This window comes from Bathycoccus prasinos, assembly GCF_002220235.1.
Source record: "Bathycoccus prasinos genomic : Chromosome_9".
In the NCBI taxonomy this organism is placed as follows: Eukaryota; Viridiplantae; Chlorophyta; class Mamiellophyceae; order Mamiellales; family Bathycoccaceae; genus Bathycoccus; species Bathycoccus prasinos.
Genome location: NC_024000.1, coordinates 257,669 through 272,981, shown reverse-complemented (window position 1 = coordinate 272,981; position 15,313 = coordinate 257,669). Strand labels below are relative to the sequence as shown.

The 15,313-nt window shown below is 49.7% G+C and overlaps 10 protein-coding genes across 10 annotated transcripts; 6 read left to right on the top strand and 4 right to left on the bottom strand.

Annotated features, from left to right (window-relative positions):
• Positions 1–171: 171 nt before the first annotated feature.
• Positions 172–4,108, top strand: Bathy09g01510 (predicted protein; the record flags this gene model as incomplete). The annotated part of the gene is made up of 3 exons (XM_007510902.1): positions 172–186; positions 511–3,306; positions 3,644–4,108. 3 exons carry the CDS (start codon positions 172–174, stop codon positions 4,106–4,108), a joined length of 3,276 nt encoding a protein of 1,091 aa, XP_007510964.1.
• A 195-nt stretch (positions 4,109–4,303) lies between these two features.
• Positions 4,304–5,857, top strand: Bathy09g01500 (phosphatidylinositol-5-phosphate 4-kinase type-2 gamma; the record flags this gene model as incomplete). Its single annotated transcript, XM_007511185.1, has 1 exon — positions 4,304–5,857. The coding sequence occupies one exon, from the start codon at positions 4,304–4,306 to the stop codon at positions 5,855–5,857; it is 1,554 nt and encodes a 517-aa protein (XP_007511247.1).
• Positions 5,858–5,959: 102 nt separating this feature from the next.
• On the bottom strand, positions 5,960–7,561 carry Bathy09g01490 (predicted protein; the record flags this gene model as incomplete). The annotated part of the gene is made up of 1 exon (XM_007511073.1): positions 5,960–7,561. One exon carries the CDS (start codon positions 7,559–7,561, stop codon positions 5,960–5,962), a length of 1,602 nt encoding a protein of 533 aa, XP_007511135.1.
• Positions 7,562–8,256: 695 nt separating this feature from the next.
• Bathy09g01480 (predicted protein) lies at positions 8,257–8,946 on the top strand (the record flags this gene model as incomplete). Its single annotated transcript, XM_007511184.1, has 1 exon — positions 8,257–8,946. The coding sequence occupies one exon, from the start codon at positions 8,257–8,259 to the stop codon at positions 8,944–8,946; it is 690 nt and encodes a 229-aa protein (XP_007511246.1).
• Positions 8,947–9,058: 112 nt separating this feature from the next.
• Bathy09g01470 (unknown protein) lies at positions 9,059–9,598 on the bottom strand (the record flags this gene model as incomplete). The annotated part of the gene is made up of 1 exon (XM_007510967.1): positions 9,059–9,598. The coding sequence occupies one exon, from the start codon at positions 9,596–9,598 to the stop codon at positions 9,059–9,061; it is 540 nt and encodes a 179-aa protein (XP_007511029.1).
• A 124-nt stretch (positions 9,599–9,722) lies between these two features.
• Bathy09g01460 (predicted protein) lies at positions 9,723–10,466 on the top strand (the record flags this gene model as incomplete). Its single annotated transcript, XM_007511161.1, has 1 exon — positions 9,723–10,466. The coding sequence occupies one exon, from the start codon at positions 9,723–9,725 to the stop codon at positions 10,464–10,466; it is 744 nt and encodes a 247-aa protein (XP_007511223.1).
• Positions 10,467–10,701: 235 nt separating this feature from the next.
• Bathy09g01450 (2-oxoglutarate/malate translocator) lies at positions 10,702–12,423 on the bottom strand (the record flags this gene model as incomplete). The annotated part of the gene is made up of 1 exon (XM_007510938.1): positions 10,702–12,423. The coding sequence occupies one exon, from the start codon at positions 12,421–12,423 to the stop codon at positions 10,702–10,704; it is 1,722 nt and encodes a 573-aa protein (XP_007511000.1).
• A 917-nt stretch (positions 12,424–13,340) lies between these two features.
• On the top strand, positions 13,341–13,643 carry Bathy09g01440 (ribosomal protein L22; the record flags this gene model as incomplete). Its single annotated transcript, XM_007510890.1, has 1 exon — positions 13,341–13,643. The coding sequence occupies one exon, from the start codon at positions 13,341–13,343 to the stop codon at positions 13,641–13,643; it is 303 nt and encodes a 100-aa protein (XP_007510952.1).
• A 263-nt stretch (positions 13,644–13,906) lies between these two features.
• On the bottom strand, positions 13,907–14,146 carry Bathy09g01430 (unknown protein; the record flags this gene model as incomplete). Its single annotated transcript, XM_007511108.1, has 1 exon — positions 13,907–14,146. The coding sequence occupies one exon, from the start codon at positions 14,144–14,146 to the stop codon at positions 13,907–13,909; it is 240 nt and encodes a 79-aa protein (XP_007511170.1).
• A 248-nt stretch (positions 14,147–14,394) lies between these two features.
• Positions 14,395–15,162, top strand: Bathy09g01420 (unknown protein; the record flags this gene model as incomplete). Its single annotated transcript, XM_007510823.1, has 2 exons — positions 14,395–14,483; positions 14,931–15,162. The coding sequence occupies 2 exons, from the start codon at positions 14,395–14,397 to the stop codon at positions 15,160–15,162; spliced, it is 321 nt and encodes a 106-aa protein (XP_007510885.1).
• Between the last annotated feature and the right edge of the window lie 151 nt (positions 15,163–15,313).

Genomic DNA, 15,313 nt, shown 5'->3' with positions numbered 1-15,313 from the left:
TCGGTGCAACAAAAACGGAATTCATCCTTTCATTCGGGGAGTCCTTTTCATCATCACCAGAACGCGCTCCCGTTTACGAAGTGTACCTCTGTCGTCTGTCTGCGGGAAAGAAAAGACGCGCGAGACCACCAAAAACGCGAAAGGAAGCGCGCTCTGTGACAAAAGTCAATCATGTCCTCCGCTCTGGTGCGTGCACCGCGTTCTTCTTCACCCGCGAATTCGTTTTCTTTTCTGTTGTGTCTGCGTTCGAGGGAGGAGGAGGAGGTCTTTCGAGAGGACGAAATACGCGCTTTCGCGCTCAATCGTAATTTTCTTTGACGATCGGTTCATAACGGATGATGATACTTTTCGATTTCGACGTGTGTTATGTAGTACTCTCTCTTGTTTCGGCGACGATGATGCGAGCGCGACTGACTGACTTCTTCTCTTTCTTCTTTTCTTTGGTGGTCTTCTTCTTTGCGCGGCGGTCTTCTTTCGCTACGCTTTAATACTACCACTACGTATGAATAGGCGCAATCCGCGGGAAGGCTGAAAGTGTGTTCGTTATTCTGCGGGTGCGGGGCGTTTGATTTCGGTTTGGCGCAAGCTGGGCACGAGATTATCATGCAAACCGAGGCGGACGATTGCGCGCGAGAGGTGTTGACCAGTCGTTTCCAAGGGATTTTTCAGCCGACGCACGCGTCTTCGGTGGTGGAGTTGCCGGAAGAGACGGACGTGTTGACGTGTTCCTTGGGTGGGGTCTCCGGGAGTAGTTTGATAGGACACAGTGAAAATGAAGGGACAGTGTACGACCACCAAATCGGGGAGTTGGAGACTGGTTGGCGAGAGAGTTGGTCTTCGAATTCGGTGCAATCGAAGATGAAGCAGGTTTTACGGTTGGCGAAGAATCGGTTTACCGGGAGGTGCGTCCCGTGGGTCGTCGTCGATTGCGGGTCGGAGAGGATTTTAGATACCGCGGATGAAGGGCAACCACCGATTATTGCCGAGTTAGTGAGAGAGTTTGAGCAACTTGGATTTCGATGGGCGCACCGAGTGGTGCAACCAACCGCGTTTGGTATCCCGGACGATCGAGGACGGTTAGTGTTTTTAGCGAGTAGACACGGCGACCCGCGAGAGGTTTTGTTAGTCGACGAAGATACGACGACGAGTAGCAACATGAATTCAGCCTCGGATTTAGCTTCGCAACGAATGAATAACAAAAACGCGCCGACACTTTTTGCCAGGTGTGGATTTACCCTTTTGGAAGACGAAGACGAGGACGGAAGTCAGTTTCAAAGAGCGACGCCGAAATACAAAGCGTCGACGATTAACGTGTGCGCGGACGCGAGGCCGGATAGAGACTCCGTCGTGTGTTCGGTTGATGGTCAATTAGCGCCTCTAGACGTATCCGATGCGGAAAGTTTACAAGGTTTGTTACCTGGGTGGACCGTGGTGTCGCCACCGGGCGTATCGAGAACGTCAGAAGCGGTCGTCGGCGAGATTCTCAATCGATGGCGCGCGTTGAGCGCGACCGGAGGGTGCGTTCCGTTAGCCGAATGGATTGGACGACGATTGTCAGATCCGTACGGAAACGGGAAAGGGTTTGATTCCAAACGGAAATCCGCGCAAAAATTCCCGAAATGGTGCGATGGGAATATAGTCAACGCGAACGAGATCAACCCGAGAGATGTGAGATGGGCGACGACGACGGGCGCGAATTCGCTTTGCGCGCAAGAAGCGGCGGTAGCTGCCATGACGGCTTTAAATAACAGCAACGGCGAATTAGGAGGTTTCAAATGGCCTCAACACGCGTATAACATTGGTCACGGCCGCGTTTCGCATCCGATGAAACGCATTCCGAAACCAGAGTTTTTGAAACATCCGGAAGCGAGAGAGAAGACGGCGTTGAAAGCGTATTTACGAACAACTTTGGAAAATTGCGCGGGGATGAATAATAACCCGGGCGGTATCGAAGGGTACATTCCAAGAGAAGTGATTTTAGCGTGCGTTCGAGCGACGAGAGAGGCTGGCATGGCACCGCCGCCGCCGTTGGCCGCATTGGAGAGACAGTTTGGCGGCGCAGGGAAGGAAGTCGCGCCGCCGGCGTCGAGAATACTAGCCGGAGCAGATAGAAAGAATTTGACTGGATCGCACTCGGAACGAGACTTGTTGGCGGCTGAAACGCTCTTAGTGACAACCACAGCCACTGCTTCTGGTGTAGCCATTCGAAACGGCGGCGTGGGGTCGAGAAATGGTACCGACGTTCTCAACGTCGCCGGTGGAAAACGACAAAACGGCGCTGCGATGAATAACAACGATAACAACAACAACAATAAAGAATCATCAAAGCGACAAAAGTCCTCTCTCAAGCCGATGGGAGCAGCTCCAGTTGAGGAGGAAGTAGTCGAACCAGACGATGGGTCGTTTATCGTCGCGGGCATTCGCATGATGAAACCGCGAGAATCGCAAATCGTCTGGGCGAAATTGCCGGGACATCCGCATTGGCCGGGATTACGAGTGGACGAAGTGAAACACGGGGACGTCGTTCCAAAAGCGGCGAAGCAAATGCAAAAGGATGGGAACGATGTTTGCGTCGTATTTTTTGGCGAGAAATCGTTTGGTTGGTTACCAGAAACCTCCATCGTCGATTTTGAGGTTGGTTATAAACAACATTCGCACGCGCCGGTGAGAGGAAAAGCGCGATTTCTAAACGCTTTGAAGTACGCGAACGCGGAGAAAGAGTTACGAAAGAACGAAGCAAAGAACGGATTGGCGAATGGAAACGTAGGTGGAAGAGCGACGACGGTAGCAAATGCTGCCGCCGCCGCCGCTGGTCCCAACGGCGCGCTCGTTCCTCCGGCCAACCCGATGGGCGCCGTCGAACCGATCGATTACGAAGCCGTCGAGAGGAACAAAAAAGAGGTCGAGAAAGCCTTATCAGAAGGTCGATGCCCGTGTAAGATGTGCGAAAACGTCAAATCTATCCGCGATGCCAACCCGGAAACGTGCTTGCGCTTGCGATGCATCTCCGCGTCCACTTCGGGTAAAACCGGCGCCAAACTCGCCTCCCAAGGAGGAAAAGCGGTCGGTAAAATGATCTCCATCCTTTGGCCGTTAGATGACGCGCGGTACATCGCCGAAGTCATCTCCTACGACGCTCGCGAGTTGAAACATCTCGTTCGGTACGTCGAAGACGACGTTCGAGAATACGTCAGCTTATGGGAAGAAGACGTCCAATTCGTTCGCAGCGGAGTATTGGGCGAACAAACATCATCGCAGCAAGGTGGTACGACTGCCGTCGTCAAAGGCGAGGAAGAGTTGACCGGCGTCGATTTGTTGCTCAGTTTAGGCTCGTAATACATAGTACTTACCATATTCTCTAGTTTAGACTGTACTTGTATTCATCAGAAAGAGAAATCACACAACACAGAGAACTCCCCCATAAAAATTTCACACATAAAACATGGGGAACGGCCCGTCGAATCTCGCGCGCACGTTCTCCGAGGACATCGGAGAGGTAAGAGAGATCATTTTCATCGTTTGTCTCGTTTTGTCTTCTCGATACTATATAATACTTCTCTGTATTCTCTTGTGTGATGATGAACGAACTTTTGTATCTCAACTAACTACTTTCCGTTTTTATCTCGTTCCCCAACGATGAAAGTTCTTCGGCGTGCACACCAGCAACACCAACCGAGGAGGACGGGCGACGACGACGTCGAGAACCGACGACGAGGACGACAACGGCCCACTCTCAAACGAAGGCGCGCTTTCCGCCAAAATCATCGGCGCGTTACCTTTGGAAAAAGTGGAAACGAAAAGGTCCCTCGAAAACAAAACGGTGAAAGAACTCACCGCAGAGGTTAAAGAGAACCAAACGAAGAAATGCCCTCGCTCGAAAACAAAGTTTGAAGGCCCGTACCCTCTCGAAAAAGCAGAACTGGTAGATTTTGTGTTACACTTAAGAGGCGAACCCGTGTGTTCGGTGTGCTTCGACCAGTTCGAGGAAGGCGAATACGTACGAGTGTTGCCGTGCGCGCACAGGTACCACATCGAATGCGTCGATCGATGGTTAGCGAGTAAATCGATTCGGTGTCCCGTGTGTCAGCACCCAGCGGACGAACGGTGATTACGAACAGTAGCAATAGCTTCATTCCGAATAGTTTTTAATAGCAGCGGTAATAATAATAAGAGCAGCGTTTGTAAATTATGCGTTTTGCGCATCGCGTACTCTCTCACGAAATCAACCATATCGGAGTCACGTTTGGTCGACATTTTAAATGCGCGCACAACATATTGACATGATATAAATAAAACGCGAAGAATGTCATCGTCAGAAATAAACGACGACGACGACGACAAGAAGAGGAAGGATTTGAAGACGACGACGGAAAAGAAAGCCTCTCACTTCTCTCGCTCGTTCTCCGATTCCGTCCGGCATTCCTCCGAGCAAAAGCGCAAACAAAACTCCAATTTGTTCTTGATAAACCTGCTCAGGTTTCGCGGATTCGGAGGCGAAGACACGGGATTAGGAGGATTAAACGAAGAAAAAAGCGTTCGAGACGTCCGAAAATTCGTCCACCGAGGGAACAAAGTCGGCACCGTCGTCGACCACGCGCGAGAACGCGTGGTGAATACAGTCGGGAGAGTGCTCGAAGTTGGAGTGAGAGAGAGTTTAATTGAAGGAGGAGAGAAAATACGCTTCGAGAGGAAAGAGTTGGCGAGAAGACGCAAATCATCATCGTCATCTTCTTCTTCATCTTCGTCGTCTTCTCCTTCTTTTAAAGAGGAAGAGAAAAACGTCGTCTTGCCGGCGTTTTCGTTCATCGCGCACGAAGCGAAAGAGTTTCGGCGGCTTCGCGCGGCGTTTGGGTTGAGCGAGGAGGAGTATTTGAATTCGTTTAAAGGTTTGGACGGCGTCGACGACTTGGAGGACGAGAAGACGAGTTTGAGAGTGATTGGGAGAGCAGATGCGGGCGGGAGGTCTGGGGCGTGGTTTTTTTGCACGGAAGATGCGAGATTTCTGTTGAAGACGACGACAACAAAGGAGAAGAACGTTTTGTTGAAACGTTTGAGGAAGTATACGGAACACGTGGAGAAGCACGGGAGGAACACGTTTTTGCCGCAAATTTACGGGTGTTACTCGATTAAAATCGGGAAAGGGAGAGGCACGTACAAGACATTCTTGGTCATCGGGTACTGGTTCGCGACGCAAGTGAAGGTCGGAAGTCCTAGGTACGATTTGAAAGGAAGCCGGTGTAAACGGACGGCGAAAGAAGATCCGACGAAAGAAGTGGAGTTGTTGAAAGATAACAATTTCGTGGCGCACGAGGAGAGGGATTGCGTCAGGACGTTGCGGCGCAAAACGATCTTGGAAAGTTTAAAGAGAGACGCGGATTTTCTGTCGAGCTTAGGGTTGATTGATTATTCGCTGTTGCTAGGGCACCACAACATGAGATCGGATTCGGATCTTCCGTCGTTGACTAACGTTTCTAAAAAAAAGACGTTCGTGAAATCCGCGTCTATGTTCGGGAGGGTAGAGAAAGGGGAAAAAGACTCGGAGAAACACGTAACAACACGAATGAAGACAACAACGCCGCGAACGTTACCATCTCTCTCGAGTAGCGGCAACGAGCCGGCTTTAGTTGGAGACGAACAAAGAGTCAATCAGCTGCGATTCGCGAGAACGCCAACGGGGGTAGCTTTCTTCGGCATCGTCGACGTGCTCGCCGAATGGACGACGTTCAAATGGTTCGAGTGGTTTTTCAAGAGCGCATTGTTTTGCGGGAAGAGAGACGTGAGTTGTCAACCGCCGAAAAAGTACGCCGAGAGGTTTAAAAAGTTTATGGAAGAGCACGTCATCAAGGAAAGAGAATAAAAGTTTGTTTGTGTATGTGTACTGAAAGAATTTTATTATCATTACTAGAAGAGAGTATGTATGTTGTTGTAGCTAGTTATTAACATGTATCGGCTCTTGTCATTACGCTCCATTCAGTAAGCGTTCAATGGCCGCGCTAACGTTTCCGTTTGTGGCCACCAAAGCTCTCACGTTCTCCGCCGGATCGAAGAAACCCATATCGTTGAGTTGCGAAATCTGCGCCGCGTAGGCCGTTTCCGGATCCGCTGGCGGCGTCACCGATGGAGGCGCTCCCATTCCTCCGAACGGCGATCCCCCGAGTCCACCACCAGCAGCACTCCCCCCCATGACGCGCTGCAAATGTTGCATTGCCTGCAAAGTTTGTGGGTCGGCCAACGCTCGAAGAAACTCTGGATTACGCATTTGTTCCGCGATTTGCGGTTGTTGTCTCAACATCGCATCAAATTCCGGATTTGACCGGCGAAGATTTTCGAGAGCGTTTGGATCCGATGCGATTTGTGACATCGTTTGACTGAACATTTGCATGAGCGCTGGGTTGTTCTGAATCGCTTCCATCTGGCGTCGCATGGTTGCTTCGTCCGGCATGCCGCCGCCTATATTTAAACCGCCGAATCCTCCCGAACCGCCTAAACCCGCGAACGGATTTTGTTGTTGAGCTTGGGACGTTGAAGCACCTGCGGTCCCGGCATTTGCCGCAGCCCAAGGATTCGGTAACGGCGCGTCCGAGTTACCACTAGACGACGCAGCACCGAATAAACTTGCAAACGGGTTCGCATCCGCAGCCGCCCCGTTGTTGGCGGCCGCCTCGCTATTTTGACTATTTTGTATCGCGTTTTGCAACGGCACCTCCACGTTTTCGTACATTCTCCTCAACGCGTTAAACCCTTCCGGATGGCTCTCAATATTCGCAAGCGTCCGATCGGTTGCCGCCATTTGCTCTCGCATTAAATTCGGATCCCTGGACGCTCTCAGCGCCCTCGATATGTTTTCCGGATCCTGCATCGCCTGCCTCAACTCTGGATTCGCGTTCATCAACTGTTGAATCTGCGGGTTTTGCTCCATCACCTGCATCATCGGTCGTAAAACTTCCGGGTCTTGCATCGCTTGCTCCATGAACTGTCTCACGAACGGGTCGTTTTCAATCGCCCGAATCTCCTCCGGCGTCGGGTTCGGCATGCCGCCCGCTCCGAACCCGCCGCCTCCAAACATATCAAAACCACCAGAACCACTCGCTCCTCCTCCTCCTATACCACCACCACCTAAAACGCTGCTGTTAAACAACGTCGCAAAATCCGGCGCTTGCGCCGTTCTTTGACTCGCGTTCGCGTCGTCCATCCACGTTCGCGGCGGTGTCGGTTGCCCACCACCACCACCTTCATTGTGACTCGCCGGAGGACGACCACTACTTCCCCCGCTCGTAAGAGATGGTGATTTCTTCGGCGCCGATTGCACCAAATGCACCGCGTGCCCTTCCCCAATCGAACACTCTCGTATCGTTTTCTCGTCCTTCAAAACGTGTCCTTTGTAAATCAATCGAATCGATTCCTTTTCGGATCCGAGCGTCGTCGCCAAATCGGCTTTCAACTCGGCAATCAACTTTGTGAGTTTGATATTTTTCATCTCCAGTTTTGGATTTGTGGATGTTTTCACGATGAACGATATCGTCGTCTCTTTGTCTTCTTCTTCTTTTCCTCCTTCGCTCATTCTTTTTTGCGCGCGGTGTGTGATCTCTCGTTCTTCTTCTTCTCGCTTCTTCTTGCTTCTTCTTGCTTCTGTTGTGTGCGTTTTTTCTTCGATCTTTTTTTTTTCTTAATATTTAGGGTGTTAAACCCTGTTATAAAACCGCCCTCGAAAGAGGGCGGTTTTCTTTGTCTCTGGATAGAGACATCGAGACGACACAATTTATAGACACGACGCACAGAGGAGTTCGTTTCAAAATGTTGTCGACTTCTTTTTCCTCGGTAGTTATTCCAACCAAGGTACGTTTCTTTCTTTTGTTATTGAATGCGTTCGTTTGTGTGCGCGTTTGAGAGGACGTTCGCGTCTTTAAAGAGAGACCTCTTTTTCTTACGCGCGCAATTTTTGCAAAATGTTGTTGCGTCGCCACCCTCTTTTCTCTCTAAATTTTTGCCGACGGCGAACAAATTAGAGAAGAAAAGGACGACGACGACAAAAGGAGACGAGATGATATTACATATTCTTTGGTGATTTTACGCTCGAGTATTCGTCAAACATACGTTTGAAACGAGAACGGCCGCGACGTGCGCTCGCGCGGGTGGTTTCCGCTCGTCTTTCCGGAAAAGGAGGAGGAGAAATCGTCGCTCGGAAAACCTCTTTTTTTTGTACGAAAAGGGCACTCGAGAGTTTTTGGATAAAGAGGATGAAAGTACTGACACAATATGTTTTCTTTTCTCTTTCAGGCGTCCGCGTTCGCTCGCGGCGAGAGTATAAAAGCCTTCAAACCTAGCAGCAGTAGTAGAAGACACCAAAAACAAGCCGCCTCTTTTGTCGTTCACGCGGCGGCGTCCGGGGAAGCCGAGCGGTTGCGCTTACACAACTTGAGCCCGTTGCCGGGGTCGAGAAGAAAACCGATTCGCAAAGGTCGCGGTTACGGCGCCGGCCAAGGCGGGACGTGCGGGTATGGCATGAGAGGTCAAAAAGCGAGAGGTGGTAGAGGCACTAGACCGGGTTTTGAAGGCGGTCAAACGCCAATGTACAGAAGGTTTCCAAAATTGAAGGGCATTGCCGGCGGCATGAGCGCCGGGAAGCCGAAATTCGTGACGGTGAACGTTTCCGATTTGGCGCAAGCGTTGGCGGATTCTAAGATCAGCGCGGGCCAAGACGTCGATTTGGACACGTTGAAGTCGGTTGGTTTGATCAAAGCGACGGGTTACTACAGAAACTTGCCGTTGAAGGTGTTGGGCGACGGGGAGCTTTCGCAAGGCTTGAAAGTCAAGGCGGCTGCGTTTTCAGCCTCCGCGAGCGAAAAGTTAGCCGGCGCCGGCGGGGAGGCCATTCTCGTCCAAGGGAAAAAACCAAAGTGGAGTCGGGAAGCGCACGAAGCCGCGCAGGCGGCTGCTGCCAAGTAAATTGAGAAGAGAGAATACGTGTTATTTCTTGAGTTGTTTATACTATACATTAATTAGTTCATATTATTATTACACATATACACAAGGTTGTCGTTCGTTGTTGTCCTCCCTATTATTGCGAAAAGACCACGTCGCGTTCGTCGACGCCGTCCAACTTCATTTTATTCCTCACCGCCTGTTCTGGCACGCCCAAACGTAGCATCTTGTGATACTTCTCGTGCGCTGGATTTACACGTATTCGTCGCGCTCCTTCTTCTTTCTTTTCATTGCTAGTTTGTGCGTTTCCGTCCTCGCCTGCTCTCGCACCTTCTTGTACCAAATGCGGTGAAAATTCACCATCAGGAGGTTCATCTCTCTCCGCCGACGAAGGCGGGAGAGGTGGTGGAGGCGTTTTCACAGCCTCTCCTTTCCCTCCTCCTTCCTCCTCCTCATCAAATCGTTCTAACTTCTTCTCCAAAAACTGTAAACTCCGTTCCATCGTCTCCATCTTCGTTTCGATTTGTTCTAACCCGCGTTGGCTTCTCGCTCGAATCGCGTTTAAATTGTTCGCGCAATCGACCGCGAACGCGTTCACGCACGCGACGGTAAAATGGTCGTTTACTCTTTTGTCGTTTTCATCGTTGTTTTCAACAAAAGTCTTCTTCGTCTTCATGTGGTTTTGAGCGCGTTTATGTTCGTTGCATCATTCGCATCGTTTCCTTTTAACGCTTTGGGAAAAATTCAAAATCTCTTTACTTTTTCTCGCGATACGAGAATAACAATACTCTCTGATACTAATGTCCGGCATCGCTCTGGAAAACCAGCGCGAAGTGCGCTCGATCGTGACCCGTAACCAAAACGGCGCGCTCGTGAACGCGAGAGATATCGCGCAAAAATTTACGGACGTGTTTGAATGCGAAATCGGTGCGATCGTCACCGCGCTCGTCAAAGAAGGAAACGACGAGGAACTGAAGAGCGTAGAAAACGCAATCGTCCGGGACGGTGGGAAACTCGTGCTGGAAGCGAAGACGTACGAAATGGCGATGAGCGATTTAGAGCGAGGGTACGCGGGAGTCGCGAACGAGCAGTACCCGTTCGAGGAGAAGACGAGAGATTTAATCCAACGAAACCGGAACCGAGTTGCGAACGCGCCCGAGGCGAAAGTGATGGAGGAAAAATTTAAAAAAATGGTCGCGAACGCCAAAGGCGAGGATAACGGGGAAGGGTTTATCATCACGGACGAACACGGGAACGTCGGTGGAAGCGGTGGAAGTGGTGCTATTTTGAACGCGAAATGTCCAATCACTGGCCTTCCGTTGAAAGATTTAATAGAGCCGGTGGAGGACGCGGTTGGTATAGTGTACGAGAAGCAAGCGGTGTTGACGTTTTTAGGGAGAGAAGGTAAGAAGAAGTGTCCGGAAGCGATGAGGAATCACGTGGTCACGAAAGAGGAGTTGAAGGTGAGCGAGAAAGTGATGAGGATGAAACGGATGGGGGAGAGAACGAGAGAGGCGAACGTGGATGAGATTATCAGTCCGTAAAAAAGAAGAGCGCGGAAATATTTGCATCCGAATTTTGAGGAGAAAGGGAGAAACGTTGTATAATAACATAAAAGCACACGACGTAACAATATACTTTAGCAGAAGTAGTGGTACTATTTACTGATGTGTTGTAAGAAGAAGAAGAAGTAGAAGACGAAGAAATTTGTTCATTAAATGTAGTACGGGATATTACACAAAAATAAAAAGGGATGACATACTCACTCTGCTCTTATTCTTAGTAAAGCCCGATAACTTTCCACCACGCGCCGCCGACGACTGCCCACAAGATAAAGTTAAACGCTCCAACAATCGCGCCAAGACGGAAGTAATCCTTCAACTCTACGTAACCGGAACCAAAGTACACGGCAGATTGACCGCTGGCGTAGTGCGTGATGGCGCCGAACAAGTTGGTGTGAAACGCCATAGTTAAACCGGCGAGCATCGGCGGGACGCCCGAGGCTAACATCATGGCCAAAAATGCCGTCGATAACGCCGCGACTTGCGCAGTTTGCGAGGCAAAAAAGTAGTGAATGGCAAAGTAACTGACGTGTAAAACCAAGAATACTTGCGGCCACGCCAAGTTCGCGGCGGTTAAAGCCGCCGAAACTTTCGTCGCGATGAATTGAATAAACCCGAGTTCGTTCAACTGCGCGGACATGCCGATCAACACGGCAAACCAAACGAGCGTATCCCAAGCGCCTTTTTCGTTCAAGCAATCGGCCCATTTAATAACACCGGCAAATAATTGCATAGACATGCCAAACATGGCGGAAATCACCGGGGTAATCCCAAACGGTTGGAAGATCCAGCAAAACACGGTGATGCTCATGGTGATAACCACGGCCAATTCGTCTTGCGATAACGGGCCGAGTTTCTTCAACTTCTCCTTCGCCATCGCGGGAGCTTCTGGCGTGTCTTGAATTTCAGGCGGGAATAGCTTATACACCAAGAGCGGCGTCAAGAGTAAACCGAGAATGCCCGGAACGCAGGCGGCTTTGAACCACGTGATCCACGGGTTCGCGATGACGATCCCCAACCCGGCGGCTAACTTTAAGGACAGCAAGTTTTGCGCCGCAGCCGTCATGCACAAAGCGGACGAATGACCAGAGCATTGCAATTGCGTTTGCATGAGAAATGAACCCATCTTCTTTGCCGTCGGTCCAGGTTCAGACCCGTTACTTTTGGCCAACGAAGAGATGATGGGCAAATAGACGCCGCCGGCTCTCGCGGTCGTCGACGGCATCGCCGGCGCCAACACAGCTTCGGAAATGCTCAACCCGTAGGATAAACCGAGCGTAGACTTACCGAGCTTCTCGACAAACATAGTCGCGATGCGATCGCCCAAACCAGTGGACACGAATCCTCTGGCAAAGAAAAATGCCAAAACAATCAGCCAAATGACATCGTTCGTCATCGCGCCAAACGCTTGCGCGAAGGTCAACGTCTTCGTCACCACCGCCGTGGTCAATCCAAGAAACGCCCACGCACCGACCGGTAACGGAGACAAGACTAAACCAGCGACCGTGGCTAAGAAAATAGACAGCAAATTCCAGGCTTGCGGGACCACCCCGTCCGGTCTCGGAACGACGAAACAGACGAATAAACCGAAACCGACCGACATCGCCGCTGCTTTCAAATTCGCGCCTTTCCAAACAAACTCCGACGAGGCAGATTTCGCGCTCGGTGAAGTCACCGCGGAAGAGGAGGAAGCTTTCGGAACGAAGTGCGCTTTCCTCGTCCCCTTTGTCGTCTTTGTCGTCGCCAAAGCCTTCTTCTCGAGAAGATGATGATGAGAAGTTTTGGATATGCCATCATCGTCCCTGAAACTACATTTCCGCAAACCTTTTTGAGTGGTACAGTTCGAAGCAGCGGCGGATCGTTTCGAAGATGGTCTTCTCGTCGAAACTTTAAAATTTGCGCTCGCACGCGTCGTCGTCGTCTGAATCGTCGCGCTCATCGTCGTGTTCGTTAAAAGTACGCAATAATAATAATAACAACAAACAACTTTTTGTGTTGTAAAGCGCTTTCGAGAGAGAAAAAGTTGTTAAAAAGGCCACGTGTTTGGGTCAAAAATAGGGCAAAAAACCCAAAACCTTTTCTCTCTCTCATTCATTTCATTGCGCGTAAAATTCAGCACAAAGAATAGCCCTTTTGATATATACATACACGTCGCGATCGAAAACGAACATGTTTGCATCCACGACCGCATCGACGCACATTTCGTGCTCGCAAATTGCGAAAGTTTCTTCGGCGCAGAGGAAGTCCTCGAACACGCGCATGGCATCCTCGGCGACGTCTTCCTCCTCCTCTTCGTTTTCGTCGTCGTTCGAGACGAGACGATTTATGAAATTGAATGTCGCGAGAAACGTGCGAGAGGCGAAAGGCGCGAACGAAAGAGGGATGGCTCTTTTAGCGAAAGCGACCGCGGAGGTACGAATTGAACGTTTTTTTTATACGTTTAGTGCGCAGAGATGCGGGAGAGACGACGGTGAATTCAGAAGAGGAGGCTTTTTTTACGCGTAAAAACCTCCTTTTCTCCTCGCCGGCGTCTCGCTCTTGTCACCAAATTTGGGGAGCTTTTTTTTTCTCGCTCTCTCTCGAAGCGATGACCAACGAGCAGCGACAAAAACTCTCCTCCGTCCGCGAGTGAGCAGACGTTGTTGCTTCTCTGTCAGAGTTGTTACCGCGTGTAAAGCAGCCCGTCGGGTGAAAGAAGAGCGGGGTACATTCTCACCATCGTGTGAATTTTTTTTGCCTTATCTGAAAAACATCTCTGACACTCTTCTTTTCTCTTATAACTCATACCACTAATAAAAACAGGCTGCTGAAGTCGTCGCAGAAAAAGAAGCCGTGTGCTACTTGAGAAACGTCCACATGTCTCCGTTCAAAGTCCGCAGAGTGTTGGATTGCATCCGCGGTAAATCTTACGAAGAGTGCTTGATCATGTTGGAATTTATGCCGTACAGAGCGTGCGAACCGATTTTATCGGCGTTGTTCTCCGCCGCGAGCAACGCGAAGAACAACTTGGGCATGAACAAGGCGAAGTTGTACGTTTCGGAGTGCTACGCGGATGGCGCGGGGACCATGAAGAGATTCCACCCGAGAGCTCAAGGTAGACCGTTCCCGATCAGAAAGAGAACGTGCTCGATTACTTTGAAGATGAAGGAGCAAGATTAAATTCGTCGAGGAGATGACGACGACACTCTCGAGAGAGAAGAAGAGGGAAAAAGAGAGAGAGAGAGAGATAGAATATGCAACACTATTGAATTGTACTTAGTTAGCTTACCACACGACGACGTGTATAAATATGAATCGAAGAACACACACAACACACATTATTATTACGAACTTCAGCGCGAAGCAAAACTCTCTCTCCTCTTCCTTTTACTACTGTTACTACTCCTACTCCTACTCCTACTCCTACCGTTGTTCCTTTCGTTTCACGACGATTCAGACGACGACGATCGCCATAACCACCGCTTCTTCTTCTTCATCTCTCTTCGCTCCTCTTCCTGCTCCTCTAATAATCTCCTCCGCTTCACGATGGACTCGTGCACGTCTTTATCTAATTTTTTCCTCCCTTGCGTCACCGCGTAGTAATACACGCCTCCGCTGAAACAGAGCAAAGAGGACGCGATGAGGACGTTGCCCGTTCTCCGCGTCGACGCGTCGAACGTCATTTCTTTCTCTCTTTTGTCTTCTTCTTCTTTGTCTGTCTTCTTCTCACGGGTTGTCTTCGTCTTCTTTGATAGAATACTATAAAGTGATGACGACGACGGTTTCCGAAATGTGAGCGTTTTTTTGAAGCGAGTTCTTCATAAACGCGCATAAATAAGAGCGCATAAAGATATAAAATCGTTTCCAAATTCACCCCTCAAATCGCGATCAAAGATGAGAAAATAACGACAGAGCGTGAATTTGCGCTCTGATGAACGATGGCACGTTCGCATCCTCGCTCGTTTATTGCGTCGTTTACGTCGTCGCGAGATTTTCGGATGATTTGGAAAGAAGAGAGAGGTAACGGCCGCCACCGATTCTTTTTTCTTTTCATCTCTCTCTTCTTTCTTCTCAACGATTAATGCGGAATGATCGAGTACTTACTGCCGCCCCAGTCGGAGAGACATCAATGTTGTCGTGACGATTGGTTTATTATTACAAAATGGCTGACTGCAAAAAGCTTTGAGAGCGAGAGACCATTTCGAGAGAGAGAAAAGATTTGATTTTGTTTTGATTTCGCAGACGTGGTATTATTATATTGCCGTGATGACAATTCGGTTAACCCAGCTCGCTTTGAGCCTCGGCTTTGAAGAAGACTTGTTCCAAACTTACACGACTTTTATGACTGAGCAATATACGATTTTATGATGCGTCTTCGTCGTCGTCTCGTCGTCGCGCTGTTTGGGCGTTCTCGCTGACATTTTACTCAACCGTTTTCATCTTCTGTATTATTATCATCGACAACAGAGCAATCAGAACAGGTTCATATTTAGTAGACATATATGTGTCAATTTTACGCGTCCGTGGCGAAAATGCCGCGTTTATCCTCTCTCTTTGCGTGTGTGTGTGTTTGTGTAGTTTGTGCGAGTCTGGTTCGATGTGCGCGTCGTCGCGACAAAGTCTCAAACTCTTTTACATCGACATCATCAAAATCGCAAAAGGATATCAAGGAAATGAGGATTTCTCTTTCCCCAATTGATCGACGTTGAAAAGAAACCGGAGCGCTAGGTCGCCACCTAGCAATTCTTGCCAGAATTAACTGATCCTTGATATTGTTTGCATCGTATTCCTCTCGCCAGATGTATATGAATGATGTGGTGATGTTGGTAAAAGATGAACGAACGATGATT